General features: G+C 41.2%; 1 protein-coding gene across 5 annotated transcripts in view; it reads right to left on the bottom strand.

Moving 5' to 3' along the window:
- Positions 1-16,780, bottom strand: part of CALN1 (calneuron 1) — a 494,531-nt gene that overhangs the window by 450,467 nt on the left and 27,284 nt on the right. For 4 of the 5 annotated variants that reach the window (XM_037814338.1, XM_037814340.1, XM_037814339.1 and 1 more), the window contains exon 2: positions 1,999-2,123. In XM_037814338.1, coding sequence (XP_037670266.1) covers positions 1,999-2,123 — 125 coding nt within the window. Of the gene's footprint in view, positions 1-1,998; positions 2,124-2,508; positions 2,536-16,780 lie in introns of those variants that run through there. The other variant, XM_037814343.1, reaches the window with a different exon arrangement.

The following is a 16,780-nucleotide window of genomic DNA, read 5'->3' as shown; positions in this document are numbered from 1 at the left end:
TTTCAATCCAGTGATCCCAAGGCTTCCAGTACGGGGTGTGGAGGGCAGTTAGAATTGCTCTCTGCTTCTCTTGCCTACTGAAAAGATAAGTTCCGGCCCTGCTCGAGCAGCCCTGTGCATTGCTTAAATAACAAGCTTGTATGCTTGGCTGCTTGCCCAAGAATGTGGAGGGCACTCTTACCTACATCTGAAGGTGAGAAGAGCCAAAATGGAGCTAGTGGGACTGTTGATAAGCTGGGGCATCCTGGCCATGGCCCAGACAAGCTATCCTAGCAGAGCCCGGATTTAACAGCCTGTTGCACAAAGAAGTCTCAGAGAAACCATCTCCTGATTATTCATAGCAAAGTTGGGAGGAGGGAGTGAAGGAAATGGAAAGCAAGATGTGTGAAAGCCACAGATGGTTTCCAAACTGCATTGGGTTGGTAACATCAGCCTCTTTAAGTGTTGCCCGAAATGCACAGGTGGTCCAGTCCTGGTGATCAGGGCTGCTCAGCAGAGGCCCCCGCCAAAAAAAACGCCCAGCCCCTGATGACCGAGCCTGGGGAACTTGTTCTTTCCATCCTACCCAAATAAACAAAAGTGAAAATCTACCCCTGGTCAATGCACAACCTGCCCTAATCTCAATTCAAAGCAAAGACCCGAGAGTGCAGGAAAGCCTGCCAAACACACCCAAGCACGGTCTCGTCCTTCCTGTAGCCACCAGGATGGGCTCACTGTGCAGGAGGTCAGGTCCTTCCAGGCCCTGTCTCCCACTTCCGTACCCTGCATCCACACATCCTTTGGCCAACTGAAGGCCTGGAGATCCCAGGGTCCTGCTGTCCTCTCAGGTCTCCAGGCTCTGCATGGAGAAGCTGCTGTCCCTAAGAAACCTGGGTTCTTCCAAATCACTCCCTGGTTCTCCCAGCCTCTCTCCTAGCCTGTCCTCTAGACTCAGCCCACGAAGGCCTGCAGCCTCTGCAGCTTCATGTGCTCATTCATTTCCATGAGCAAACAAGACGGACAAGAGAAGGGCATGCTATCCAAGGACCCGGGCTCTTGGCTTCCCCCACCTCCTCCTAATAAAATGGATGGGCCTGCAGATTGTAAAGCAAGTTTGGCTTCACTGGCCCAGAGCGAAAGGCTCATGACGATGCACATACAAACCACACTGGTTTGGACCATAACCCTTTAATAGCAAACACGCCATCTGGGGTAATTTTGACTTCTCTGCTTTAGAAAGTAAATTTAAACTTCATGTTTTGAAATGGTGTCACAAGGAGCACAGCATTCAGTACCAATAAGAAAGGCTGAATCTGGTTGGCTTTAGCAGATGTGGCACCTAGGCAAAACATCTGGTCAAATCAAACTAATTCCCTATTCTAGAAAAAAGAATCCTTCCTTCCTCTTTTTATTTTTCTGTTATTTAATCAGGGGATTGGTTTACCCAGAATGCAATGGGGCCCTGTCCCACGCTCCTTAGGATGAATTTAGTCATTGTGTTCCCAGGTTTATTCCCATTTCTGGCCCCCGTCTGGAACACCGAGGGCTGTACTGTGTAACAAAGGAACAGAAGCAATTAAAATAATTGCTGTCCACCCCACCCCCGGACATGGCCTCCAGTTGATTCAGATCTGGGCAGGATTCAAAACACATGGCCCCAAGTCAAGAGCCAGGGGAGCCTAAACCTCCCCGGCAGCTGAGCCCCATGGTAAAGGACAATATGGAAACAAGACAACACCATTGGTAACAAAGACTCCACAAACTGGAAAATGTCTTGTGAGAAAGTTGAAGACTATCCTCCCCAAGTCTGTATCCAAGGAAACCAAAATGCTCACCGATTGTCAGGCTACAAGATTGATGGCACACAAAGAAATCATTTAGGCAAAATTTTGTCTCTGAACTCTTTCCCATCGCCCCCTGGTTGGACTCAGCCAGAGCCCAGCGTTCCACCTTAGATTCACAATAGCCACAAACACCTCCCTTGGCAGGCTAACCTCCCAAATAGGGCAGGCTCCTTACCATCGAGCTCCTCCACGGAGATATTAGCAAGCTGCTCGCTGTCGCTGCCAGCAGAGAGAGAACGGTTGAGGTAATTCCCCTTGTACAACAAGCCAGCGGTCACATGGTGGAATGGCATCTTCTCCCTGCTCACAAGAGAGTGGGGGAGAGAGGGGAGAGAAAGACATCACCATTCGCTCCTCTCCTTCCCTAAAAGATCAACCCGACTTTCAGGTGCCCAGCATTATTTCTAAAGCAACAATAATGATTCTAGAGGGAACGTCAGAAAATGTCCAGGGTCCCAATGGCCCAAACAATTCCCCAATGATCTCAAGATCTGGCCCATGCTTCACTCACGTCATCCTTCATTTTTCCCCCATTAATTAGGAATTTAAACCATATTGTCCTTGTAAACTGTGGCACATAATGTCGTCATCAGACTGTCTCTTTGTACAAACAAGAATATCTCTGCTCCTTTCCTTGGCCCGAAAGAAAATTAGTTCTCAATCCTTAAAAGGAAGGACTGAGCACCTCAGAAATGGTGGGCTGGCCAGGAGCTGGACGTCTTGGCTGCAATCACACAGAGAGCTGAGTGTTTCACTCTTCCCAAGTAAAGCAGGTGCTTCACTCACACAGCACCCAAAACAGGCAGGAAATGCCCAGGCTCTAAGTAAATTGCATTCAACACTCTGCATCTCTGTAAAACACCCCCTCCCCAAGCCCAACTTATGTGCAGACATCTGTTTGTATGATGGCATGTGAGCCCGTCTCTTTCCCACAAGGACACACTCTGGGACACTGAGGTTCTATAAAACAATCACACCCACCCAGCTGTAAAAATGAGTGATGTCTCAAGGTGACCCAGACAGGAGGAGCCGGCACCCTCACAGGCAATTGGAGCATCCCCTTAGATGAGCCTAACAAACCCTCCAGGAGAAGCTCCTTAGACCAGAGCTAAGACATTCCCACCAGTGCCAAAGGCAAGCCAGAGGCTCCAGGCTAAGGTAAAGGGAGGGAAGCAGGTGGTAAAGAGAATGAAAGAACAAGCAAGGGAGAGAAAGAGGAAAGACATTAGGAAAGATGGTCTTCTCCACAGTAGAAAGAGTCTAGCTCCTGTCCCAACTCTCCCCATAGCACTCTCTGTTACACTGAGCAAATCCTGAACACTCCCAGTTCTGTTCCCTTATCTGGAAAAAGCGGCTAAAAGGATTGATAAACCTCTGAGCAGAATTAGGACTAAGAGGCAGGAATTACAGGGAGGCAAATTTCAGCTCCAGGAATTATAGGAGCTGAAAATCTTGACTCCTGATACTTTCTAGTGGGCAAAGGACAACTTTCCAAGAGAGCTCTTGGAAGGTGAAGTGGGCAGCACCATAAGGGGTAATCTCCCCACCACTGGAGGCATTCAAGCAGAGGCTGAAAGCCTCCCTGCTTGGGATTCTGTGGGAGAGACGTGAGTCCCTGAGCGCTCCCCCAACACATCTGTCATTCTCCACATGAAACACTTGCACAGACCCTGATAAATAGCATGACCACCATCTACTAGAACTAACCCTCATATGAAGATACCTGCACCCTTAAACTGAGCTCTTTTAAAAAATGCACTCATGTTTTAGAGAATCAAACACTAAAGTTTGAGTCTGTGTGGTAACCGTATGGTAAGCTGGAGCAGCTCCTCTGTGACCCAGGTGAGTGACAAGGTGTAAGTCTGTAGGAAAAGGAAGTCAACAGAATGCCAGTGGCTGAGGAAAACTGCTGAAGGCCCCCAAATCTCAGCCCATACTCCTCAGGAAGATGCAAATGAAAGCCACCTTTCCTGACCACGTCCTGTTGGAGCCCACAGGCTCCATGGAACGGGGCACTCACCTTGTTTTCCCAGCCACACCACTGAGGGACAGACCCAGCAGGATGTCACCTCCTCTCTCTCCCTAGAGAAAAGATTAGAACACACAGGCAGGTCCCCCTTTTAGCTGAGAGCTGCTGACTTGGAGGTCAACCAGATAAGAGTCCTAACAGTTAAGGAGCTTCAAAAGAATTGAAAGCAGGGAATCAAATAGATATTTGTTACCCCAGTGTTCATAGCAGTACTGTTCACAATTGCCAAAAGGTGGAAGCAACCCATGTGTCCATCAACAGATGAATGGAAAAACAAAATGTGGCATATCTATACAATGGAAGATTATTCAGCCATAAAAAGTAATGAAGTACTAACACATGTGACAACACGGATGAACCGTGAAGATATTACACTGAGTGAAAGAAGCCAGACAACGGACAAATACTGTGTGATTTAGTTTATATGAAATATCTAGAATAAGAAAATTCACAGAAACAGAAAGTAGATTAGAGGTTACCAGGGGTTGAGGGCTTGAAAATGGAAAGTTATGGCTTAATGGGTACAGGGTTTCTGTTCAGGGTGATGAACAAGTTTTGGTAATAGATAGCGGTGATGGTGGCACACTATTGTGAATGTAAATGATTATCACTGAAGTGTATATATAAAAGTGGCTAAAATGGGAAATCCTGTGTTGCATGTATGTTCCCACAACACAAATTTTAAAAACAAAACAAAAAGTTCAGGGGCTTGGCTAAGAGCACAAAGCTGGTTAGTGAAAGAACCAGTTCTAGAACTCAAGACTCCAAATTGCTATTTCAACTACAAGAGCCTCAGCTAAGCACCAGGTATTTCCACCCAAATGTCAAACTCTCATACCAAACTCAAGACGTCTAAAAATGAATTCATTATCTTCTATAAAAATAGGCCTCACTTCCTGATTTCCCCATTTCTATCGAAGGCACTTTTCATTCAGCATAACAACTAGACAACTCTCACAAATACCCTGGGCCCCCAAAAGTAAAACAGGCACATGGCCAAGTCAAGAGTCAACTGTCAACCACAAAATCATCCTTAACTCTTTCCACAGCTAACAAAACGTGCATCCACAGACCAAACACAAACGGCACAATGCTCATTGTACAGTATGATGCATTTGCCATGGTCGGGGGTACATTTTCTGCTCATTGTAAGTGTCTTCTCTTTCCCAGTCAAATCTATCCTTTCACATAAACAGAATATAAGACTCTTTCTCTGGAATAGCACTTCAATAACCATCTCCTCTCTTCTCCGAGCCATTTTTCAGACCAAATAGGCTTTAGAGTGAAAATCCGACATAGTAATTAGGACCACTCTCTCCTTTCCTAAGGCCACTCCTGATTTCTTGGGGCAGCACAAACATGGTCATTTCAGCATGAAGATTCACCTGGTCCAGGGAATGAACATCAAACTCTGGCTAAAGCTTCATGAATCATTTCAGCTTCTGCCTCAGATCTCATCCCAGTACCCAAGTCAGCCTCTCAAGCTCTTATTTGAACCATTGCTTAAGTCTCCACACATGGAAAGACACCTGCACTGACCTTCTATAATTTGCATAATCTCTACCTGGAGACAGACCCACTGAAGTCAGTTCCGGAGCTAAAAGCATCGTGGTAGTCCTTCCCATTTCACCCAGAAAATAAGCTCATCTCTCTGGTTTCTCAGCATTTTATAAGTATCTTCCCATAACCACCTTTCGCTTGGTTGTCTGAAGCTTGGGATCCACCATGCAAGTTTTTACAGCCCTAGTAACAAGACTATTCAAGTGAACGTGTCCAACCCACAGAAAACAAGGCATATGCTCCCCACTCCCCAGCTCCGCCACAGATTAAATGTTGAGTACTTTGCAGAGAAAACTGGTTACAACTGAATCCCACTTGTTATACCAATATAATTAGCATCCAAAAAGGCAGCTTACAAAATTAGGTACACATTCAATTCATTCAGTCTCTGCACCCAAAAAGCTCAGTCTAACGAGAGAGAAAACATGTGCAATTGAACCATCCATATAGATAAATAAAGTCATGCTCAAGAAAGGGAAGAACATTCTCCCAAGTAAAGCTAAAAACAGCTGCTCCAATTAAGAACTAAATTTCACTCTAGAGCCGCCTGGGGAAACCCAAGCTTTAAGATTCTCTCCTTGGCTAAGAAAGGGAAATACACAAGTTCATCAGCAAAGACAAATGTTGTGAATCTAAAATTAAAGAGCATTTTCATATGGATCTTTATAAGGAGGGCAATGAACAAAAAAAAATGAAGTATTTTCAACAGTGATTTTACTCGATTTTATTCAAGTGACTCTTTATCATGTGAATAAATATTCTGTACTTATGTAAGGCAATGAGGACTTTCTGGCCAACAAGTATTAAATTTGTATCCTTTCTCTGCCCTTATTAACCATGTAGGTTAAGTTAGTTGACCTCTCTGTACCTCAAGTTCCTTCCTTTGCAAAACTGGGTTTTAGAAACATACTGAATAGTATTGTTGTAAATATTAACTGTGATAAGGTATGGAAAACCCTAGACTTAGCACCAGGCAAATTCTAAATTCTCAATAAATGCCATCAGTTATTATTTGCTAAGGGTTATATGAACAGAGATGCAAAGGCCAAAGGAAGTCACAGGTGTATTAGATTGAAGATAAAGCATGCTGGGTTAGGAAGGAGGGTGATAAGGACCCAGGCAGAGAGCCAGCTTTGGAAAGAAGTGGGTGTTTAATTCTAAGAATGGCTATGTTTAATAACTGGTTGAAAAAAAATTCCTGAAAATTTAACAATCATCTCTTACAAAACAGTATGAGCAGGCTCCAGCATGCCACTGCATAAGGGCCATTTTTCTGCCCCCTTTTGGTTATTTCTAAAGGTCACAGAAGCATGATGTTTTCTTGCAGTGACATTCCGGTGTCCACTCTCCAGCGGTCCAGCAGCAATGGCTTGTGAGCCCTGGATCACAGCTTCAGAGTTCATTCTCCAGCTTTTGGGGGGTGGAAAGAAAGTTGCAGAAGCTTTGGGGGGTGGAAAGAAAGTTGCAGAAGCAGCCTATACCCTTTGGCAGCCCCACTGGGAGTAAGCCCCCTGGAGGGTGGATTCTGAATTATTCTAGGACTCATTCTGGAGTCCCACCTAAAATCCACTCCTTCACCCTCAACAATTTCATAAGCAGCAAATTCCCTGAATTAAATCCCTTACTGCATAAAATATCTAGAGTGGTTACAGTTTCTTAAACTGACCTTGACTGATACATCATTGTATCTTCCATGTTTCTTCAACTCTTTTTAATTTCTTTGCATATTTTTATTTTTTTATTTTAAAATTACTTTATTTATCAAATAAAAAAAAATTTCCAAACAAAACAAAGCAAAGCAATGGGAAAAACAAATAACCTGAAATAACTTCATTCCTTCCAATTCCTTCATATTTTTATCTCTCTGTGTATCTGCTAGGTAATTTCCTCAAAATTCCTCTCAAATTCACCAATTCTCTTTTCAGTTGTTATTTAACTCATTGTTTCCCTGTCTACTGAATTCTTCTCTAAGTGACTATGTTTTCCATTTTTAGCAGCCCAATTAGATCCTTTCATAAATCCATCACTTTTTTTACACTGTGTATAAATCTTTCATTATATTCTTTATTCCTTCTTTTCATCTTTCAATCATTTTAATGGATATTTCATATCTGCTTTCAGAATGTTATTCTGTTATCTCAAGAAATTGAGGCATTAAATTGTTTTTTTAGTTCTTTTGAACTTTTCCTAGTAGTAAATTTCTTCCAGGCATGGTTTTTAATTTTGGGTGGGATGCAGGGAGAACTTCATCAGTATTTTCAGCGGGCATTGCTTTTCCTTTTGGAGTTCCAAATGCACAGAGACAGATGTCCATGGTACAGGTGGCACAGGAATTTCATCAGTTGAGGACCAGTTTTTACATGAATTACTTGGCCTGGGACACCTGCATCGCATGGGTAGTGTAGATTTGAACTCTACATCTACCTGTGGCACAGGTTTGGAGTTTTGATTTGCCCCTGGTGCCCTTTTCTTTTGCAGCTGCTGCTCTGGGCAGAAATAAGCATCTCTGCCACTTTGTGGGGTCGGTGGACAACCTGAATGTAGTCTCTTTTATAGGAGGGGCAGCCAGCAAGATCGCAGTTCCTGCTTCCAGCCCGTTGTGGGTCCAAGACCACATCTTTCATCCCTGCATGGACTTTAGAACCACCAACTGCCAGGGCCTTTGAGGGGTTTCCTGGGCTGCAGCAGCATCTGCTGCTAGGTTTACCAATCTGGGCTCTCAGCTCCTCTTTCTTTCTTTCAAATGAAGTTATTTTAACCGTCCCAGTCTAATCAAGGAAATAGTGCCCATGTGAGGTAGTCCAATAGAAGGATTTAAAACCAAGCTACTATGTTGTTGGAAGGGTTGAAAAGCCAAAAAGAGAATGGTTAGCAGAGATTAGCAGCAGCAGAAAGTTATTCCACCACCACCACCACCACCCCAGGCTAGAGGGATTTAGGGAGAAGGTGGTATTTGCTGAACCTCAAAGCTGAGGAGCCAAGAAGGAGCTAGAACCATGAATGGGCTGCCCAGTGGGAATTGGCACCGTCGAACAATGGGCTTTGCTTCTGCAAGATCCAGAGCAGAAACTACTGAACAGAGAGAGCCACTACTGTAGATAGTCATTAAAAGCAGATAGAGACGGGAAGAAATACCCAAGCCTGTCTTTTTTGCCAACCTTCTCATTTCCTGCAGGAGCCTCCCTTTGGCCATATCAGCCAGAAACCTGTGGCATGGGAACCTGAATATAGAGTTTGCAGGGATCATCTCTCAACATTTAAATTTTTATGTTCTTTTTCCAGCATTTCTGTTTATAGTAGGGAAAGAATCCATATTAGATTAGTGGCCATGCTGACAGAACTAGATCTCCCAGTGACAATTTTGAATTTCAAAGATGAGGGAGAGTCCTCTGAGCATCCAGGTAGAAAACACAGGCTTCCCACAAAGGGACAAAATTAGGCTGAGCTTTCTTCAGAACAACAAGCAGCCACAATAACACAATCTCCACTTATTGTTGCTCTTAAAGGGGTACTTCAAATGACAAGAGAAGTGCACAAAAAAGCATGGGCAAGAGTTCAGGGCAAACATAAAATGAAAAAAGTAGTAACTTCAAAATGAAATTAAAAGCACTGAAAGTATCAAGATCATTTTATGTTTAAAAAAGTGTAAAATCCAGAATATCTGTCACAAACCTCTATGTGTCATATATCATAGCTTTATAAAAGGAAAAAATCATTTACATACAAAGATAAACTAATAAAACAAATGTTGAAGACTTTAAAGTCACCCTCTAAGCCTCTGACAAATTATCTGGACAAAAAATAAAAACAAAAAGGATATAAATAATGTAGCTCTTAAAGCTGATTTAATGTGTCTCTATGTATGGGCATGTATATATATTTAGATGTAGTGTGTGTGTATGCAGGTATGTTTCTGCGCTCCCCAGAAATTACTTTTCAGATATTTGTGGAATAAACAAAAGTTTAAAAAAACTTATCACACAGAAGACTACCAAAAACAAAAAACAAACAAACAAAATAAAACCTCAGTAAAGGTATCTGAGAACAGGTCTGTCTTAGTTAAATAAAAGCAGAAACAATAATAAAAAGCACTATTTAAAGAGCTAAAATTGAAAACAAAATTTTAAATACTCTTTTAAATACTTCCTAGATCAAAGTTAAAATGAAATTAAAATTATAAACTATCTGTAAAATAACAAAAATAAGATCAATTCTTACTGAAAAAAAAAACCAGTTTGGGGTGTAGCAAAGTAGTTTTCAGATTAAATGTGAGAGATGTAAATGATCACATTATTTAAAGCAGAAAATAAAAACTAAATAAGTTCTTAACTCAAAAAAGTTAGATAAATAAAAACAATAAATGAAGAAAAGAGAAAATAAGGAAATAATGGAAAGAATGCATTAGAACACAGAAAACCAATAGTACTGATCAATTAAAGAGCTGGTTTTCTCACAAGTGTTGGAGAGGATGTGGAGAAATAGAAACACTCATTCACTGCTGGTGGGAATGTAAAATGGTGCAGCCGCTGTGGAAAACGGTTTGGTGGTTCCTCAGAATTGCCCTATGATTCGGCCATCTCACTATTCAGTATTTGCCCGGAAGATCTGAAAGCAGGGACATGAACAGATGCTTGTATGCTGACATTCATAGTGGCATTATTCGCCATTGCTAAAAGATGGAAACAACCTCAGTATGATGAATGGATAAACAGAATACCCATACAATGGAATACTATTCAGCAGTAAGAAGGAATGAAGTACAACATGGATAAACCTTGAGGACATTATGTTGAGTGAAACAAGTCAGACAAAAAAGGACAAATATTGTATGATCTCACTAATATGAACTAATTATAATATGTAAAATCATAGACATAAAATATAGAATATAGGTTACCAGGGATAGAATGAGGCTAGAGGATGGGGAGTGGTTGATTAATATATGCAGAATGTTTAACTGGGTTGAACATAAAACATTTGGAAATGGATAGGGGTGATGGTAGCATGTTATTTTGAGTATAATTAATAGTGCTGAACTGTGAGTGAATGTGGTGGAATGGGGAAGTTTAGAGCCATGTATATCACCAGAAGGAAAGCTAGAGGCGAAAACATGGAAACATGTGACATACTGAATCTTCTGGTGGACAATGAATGTGATTAACAGTGCAAATATAAAATAAAAAAAAGTTCTTTCATGAACTAGAATAAATGTATGACATGATTATAAGGAGTTAATGTTAGAGGAGTATATAGGAGAAAATATAAACTATGGACTATGGTTAATACTAATATCTTAATATTCTTTCATCAACAGTTACAGATGTACCACACCAATACCAGGGGTCAACAATAAGGGGGTGGGGATAAGAGGTATGGGATGTTTGGGGTTTTCTTTTATATTTTTATTTTATATTATTTATTTTTTGGAGTAATGAAAATGTTCTAAAATTGATTGTGGTGATGATTGCACTACTATGTGACGATACTGGGAGCCACTGATTGTATTCTTTGGATGGATTGTATGGTGTATGAATATATCTCAATAAAATTTCATTTTAAAAAAAGAGCTGGTTTCCTGAAACAAAAGGAATAAACTAGGCAAATGTCTAGCAAGATTTTTAAACAAATAGAAAAACACAAATAGATGACATTCTGAAATATAAGAATTCTATGTACAACTCTAGACTAACAAATTTTAAAATACTGGTTACATGAATGGTTTATTTCTCTAAATATAGAGAAATTGAATTTTTCATTGAAACAATGCAATTTAATGTGATTCGTACTGATTGAAAATCTTAACACTTTTCTACACAATGATTTAGAGGTCTGGTTTTAGGTTGGGTTTATTTCTATGCTTGATTTTAATATTTACCATAACCAAAAATACACTTCAGAAAGAGTCATACATCTAAATGCAAGAAAAACGTCATTGGCAGCATTTACGTAATATCAATTCTTCAATTCCATCCAATAAGCCTGCCAAGGTTGTGCTGACATTTGAGTAGTAAAGTTTCATGCTCCCTGATGTCAACTGATGATTCTGCAAGCTAACTGAAAGCAGTTGCACCTTCATATTTTAACAAATGGGTCTAAAGATCCACTTGAACTCTTCATCTGAACAATTCTTAAACACTTGGCAAAATTCTGTTTCCAAATGTTTCAACTTCAGATTTGAGAGTGTGAAGATCACACACTCTTGTCATTTTTTTTAGCAACAAAATCACATCACAGTTGAAACATTTCCAAAAACATCCATCTTCAAAAATTCTCTTTCCATACCATGGGTTTCCTTTGAAAAGCAGTTATTTCCTCACTCATTGTTAATATGTCACCTTTAAGCACGTGTAGCAGACAGCGTCCTGCCATTTCAGGAAATATCGGCAAATGTGGATCATTTGCCTCTTTGTGAAAGAAAAGTGGAAGACTCTTCTTTGTGTTTGACAACTCACTTAAGAACTTTGCCCTGAAATAACCAACACACCTACTTGTGGTACAAAAGCTATCCACAGTCATTTTCCCTCTCATTACAAAGCATGAGGCCAGATTCCATTATTCACGAGAGTGGACACAGACCTGTGTTTTAAACAGTCTTGTTGATGTATTTAAATTGTGTTGGCCAACTTTTGCCCAATCTGCTGGGATGGTCAATGTTTTAACATCATAAAGTGGCTGGTGCAAGGCTCATCAGGGAGCACTTGGCCATTGTAAGGAGCCACTTGCATTTGCATCATCGGCATGACCCATGAGCTGGGGTTTCTTGGTGGACATCTTTTTAAGACTATTGCCCATTTTCCAAGTGCTACTTTGGTTAAAACTAATTAATATAATCTGTAAATCCCCCTACCCAGGCACTTGCAAATACAGGAGGAAGGGTTCAAGGTCAAGGCCCCCACATGTTGGACACCTGCCCCCCCCGCCCCCGAACACTTGACATCCATGTGTCTCACCGGACTGCCAGGCAATTGAGGGTGTCCATGCCCCTCTGCATGAAAAATTATATAGTTTCATTTCTTTCTTCTTAACACTTTTTTTTTCCTACACTCTAGTGGATTGCCCTACACACCCTACTTTGCAAATCCTTTTACAGACATTTCCATTAAAACGAGGAAAAAGACAAAGTGCCCATTACTTCCACCATTAAATAACACTACTAAATTCTACTTAATGCAGTAAGGCATGAACAGAAATAAGAGACTAACTGTTTAAAATAATTTAATGATTATAATAAGGATAATAATAAATCTAGAGTGAAAAGTAAATATTTAACTCATCTTTCACAGTGAAGGAACATCATGCAAAGTTGAAGTGTAACAAAGGAAATTATAAAGGAAAAGATTGATAGCCTTGCCAGTATAAAACTGCAAACTTCGGAACATTGTAAACAGCATAAATAAAAGTAATAGGCAAATGCAGAACAGAAAAACAACATGAACAGACAATTCACAAAACACGAAGGACAAACTAATAAATATATGAAAACAAAGCTGACCTCGTGGGTAACTAAAGAAATACAAATTTTTTAAAAATACTGTTTTCTGCTTTTTCAATGTGGGAGGCATTTTTGTTTTATTTATTTATTATTTTTTTTTTTAATGTGGTGGTTAGAATATAATGAGACTGGTCCTCTGGCAAAAACAACAGATTAGAGAAGGCATTTTGGAAATTATGTATCAAGAGTCTAAAAACAATGGTTCTCACTCTTTGACCCATACTTCTATTTTTTTTTTTTTTTTCAACTCTATCATGAGAGTCTCAGCAGGGGGGCTTAGAAAGTTGACCATCCATAGTCACTACCTAAAAGAATCATTTGATGATATTTTTTTTCAGCAAAATGCAAAAGGAATCCAAAAAAGTGGAGAGCGTGGGATCTAACTCAGGAGGTGAAATCTGATGGTGAGATCTGATGCCACAAAGAGCTCTGTGTTGGAAGTCAAGGGAGCAAGTGCCCCAAATCAGACCCAGATCTCAGAGGGCTCCGCGAAGAAGAGCTACAGGGAGAAAACAAACTTCCAGCAGCAAGCACTGTGCTAAAGAAGCTGGATAATCCTAGTGAGAAAGAGAAGCCAAATATCAATGTCAAATAGCAAATAAAAACAATGAGATGGAGAGGCGGGGCAAGATGGCAGACTGGTGAGCTGTATGTTTTAGTTACTCCTCCAGGAAAGTAGGTAAAAAGCCAGGAACTGCGTGGACTGGACACCACAGAGCAATCTGTCTTTGGGCATACTTCATACAACACTCATGAAAACGTGGAACTGCTGAGATCAGCGAAATCTGTAAGTTTTTGCGGCCAGGGGACCCGCGCCCCTCCCTGCCAGGCTCAGTCCCGGGGGAGGAGGGGCTGTCAGCTCCAGGAAGGAGAAGGGAGAATTGCAGTGGCTGCTCTTATGGGAAACTCATTCTACTGATTCAAACTCCAACCATAGATAGACTGAGACCAGACACCAGAGACTCTGAGAGCAGCCAGCCCAGCAGAGAGGAGACAGGCATAGAAAAAAAACAACACGAAAAACTCCAAAATAAAAGCAGAGGATTTTTGGAGTTCTGGTGAACACAGAAAGGGGAAGGGCGGAGATCAGGCCTTGAGGCGCATATGCAAATCCCGAAGCAAGGCTGATCTCTCTGCCCTGTGCACCTTTCCTTAATGGCCCTGGTTGCTTTGTCTATTAGCATTTCAATAACCCATTAGATCTCTGAGGAGGGCCGTTTTTTTTTTTTTTTTTTTTTTTTTTTTTAAATCCTTTTTGCTTTTTCTAAAACAATTACTCTAAGAAGCTCAATACAGAAAGCTTCAAAGAATTGAAATTTGGGCACGTCAAGTCAAGAGCAGAACTAAGAGAGCTCTGAGACAAAAGGCAATAATCCAGTGGCTGAGAAAATTCACTAAACAACACAACTTCCCAAGAAAAGGGGGGTGTCCGCTCACAGCCACCATCCTGGTGGACAGGAAACACTCCTGCCCATCGCCAGCCCCATAGCCCAGAGCTGCCCCAGACAACCCAGTGTGACGGAAGTGCTTCAAATAACAGGCACACACCACAAAACTGGGCGTGGACATTAGCCTTCCTTGCAACCTCAGCTGAATGTCCCAGAGCTGGGAAGGGGGAGCAGTGTGAATTAACAGAGCCCCATTCAGCCATCATTTGAGCAGACTGGGAGCCTCCCAACACAGCCCAGCAGCCCAGAACTGCCCTGGGGGGACGGCACTCACCTGTGACATAGCACAGTCATCCCTCAACAGAGGACCCGGGGTGCACAGCCTGGAAGAGGGGCCCACTTGCAAGTCTCAGGAGCCATACGCCAATACCAAAGACTTGTGGGTCAGTGGCAGAGACAAACTGTGGCAGGACTGAACTGAAGGATTAGACTATTGCAGTAGCTTTAAAACTCTAGGATCATCAGGGAGATTTGACTGTTAGGGCCACCCCCCCTCCCCGACTGCCCAGAAACACGCCCCACATACAGGGCAGGCAACACCAACTACACACGCAAGCTTGGTACACCAATTGGGCCCCACAAGACTCACTCCCCCACTCACCAAAAAGGCTAAGCAGGGGAGATCTGGCTTGTGGAGAACAGGTGGCTCGTGGACGCCACCTGCTGGTTAGTTAGAGAAAGTGTACTCCACGAAGCTGTAGATCTGATAAATTAGAGATAAGGACTTCAACTGGTCTACAAACCCTAAAAGAACCCTATCAAGTTCAGCAAATGCCACGAGGCCAAAAACAACAGAAAATTATAAAGCATATGAAAAAACCAGACAATATGGATAACCCAAGCCCAAGCACCCAAATCAAAAGACCAGAAGAGACACACCTAGAGCAGCTACTCAAAGAACTAAAGATGAACAATGAGACCATAGTACGGGATATGAAGGAAATCAAGAAGACCCTAGAAGAGCATAAAGAAGACATTGCAAGACTAAATAAAAAAATGGATGATCTTATGGAAATTAAAGAAACTGTTGACCAAATTAAAAAGATTCTGGACACTCATAGTACAAGACTAGAGGAAGTTGAACAACGAATCAGTGACCTGGAAGATGACAGAATGGAAAATGAAAGCATAAAAGAAAGAATGGGGAAAAAAATTGAAAAAATCAAAATGGACCTCAGGGATATGATAGATAATATGAAACGTCCGAATATAAGACTCATTGGTGTCCCAGAAGGGGAAGAAAAGGGTAAAGGTCTAGGAAGAGTATTCAAAGAAATTGTTGGGGAAAACTTCCCAAATCTTCTAAACAACATAAATACACAAATCATAAATGCTCAGCGAACTCCAAATAGAATAAATCCAAAAAAACCCACTCCGAGACATATACTGATCACACTGTCAAACATAGAAGAGAAGGAGCAAGTTCTGAAAGCAGCAAGAGAAAAGCAATTCACCACATACAAAGGAAACAGCATAAGACTAAGTAGTGACTACTCAGCAGCCACCATGGAGGCGAGAAGGCAGTGGCACAATATATTTAAAATTCTGAGTGAGAGGAATTTCCAGCCAAGAATACTTTATCCAGCAAAGCTCTCCTTCAAATTTGAGGGAGAGCTTAAATTTTTCACAGACAAAGAAATGCTGAGAGAATTTGCTAACAAGAGACCTGCCCTACTGGAGATACTAAAGGGAGCCCTACAGACAGAGAAACAAAGACAGGACAGAGAGACTTGGAGAAAGGTTCAGTACTAAAGAGATTCGGTATGGGTACAATAAAGGATATTAATAGAGAGAGGGAAAAATATGGCAAACATAATCCAAAGGATAAGATGGCCGATTCAAGAAATGCCTTCACGGTTTTAACGTTGAATGTAAATGGATTAAACTCCCCAATTAAAAGATATAGATTCGCAGAATGGATCAAAAAAAAATGAACCATCAATATGTTGCATACAAGAGACTCATCTTAGACACAGGGACACAAAGAAACTGAAAGTGAAAGGATGGAAAAAAATATTTCATGCAAGCTACAGCCAAAAGAAAGCAGGTGTAGCAATATTAATCTCAGATAAAATAGACTTCAAATGCAGGGATGTTTTGAGAGACAAAGAAGGCCACTACATACTAATAAAAGGGGCAATTCAGCAAGAAGAAATAACAATCGTAAATGTCTATGCACCCAATCAAGGTGCCACAAAATACATGAGAGAAACATTGGCAAAACTAAAGGAAGCAATTGATGTTTCCACAATAATTGTGGGAGACTTCAACACATCACTCTCTCCTATAGATAGATCAACCAGACAGAAGACCAATAAGGAAATTGAAAACCTAAACAATCTGATAAATGAATTAGATTTAACAGACATCTACAGGACATTACATCCCAAATCACCAGGATACACATACTTTTCTAGTGCTCATGGAA

Source organism: Choloepus didactylus, chromosome 21 (genome assembly GCF_015220235.1).
Source record: "Choloepus didactylus isolate mChoDid1 chromosome 21, mChoDid1.pri, whole genome shotgun sequence".
In the NCBI taxonomy this organism is placed as follows: Eukaryota; Metazoa; Chordata; class Mammalia; order Pilosa; family Megalonychidae; genus Choloepus; species Choloepus didactylus.
This window is presented reverse-complemented; position numbering and strand designations above follow the sequence as displayed.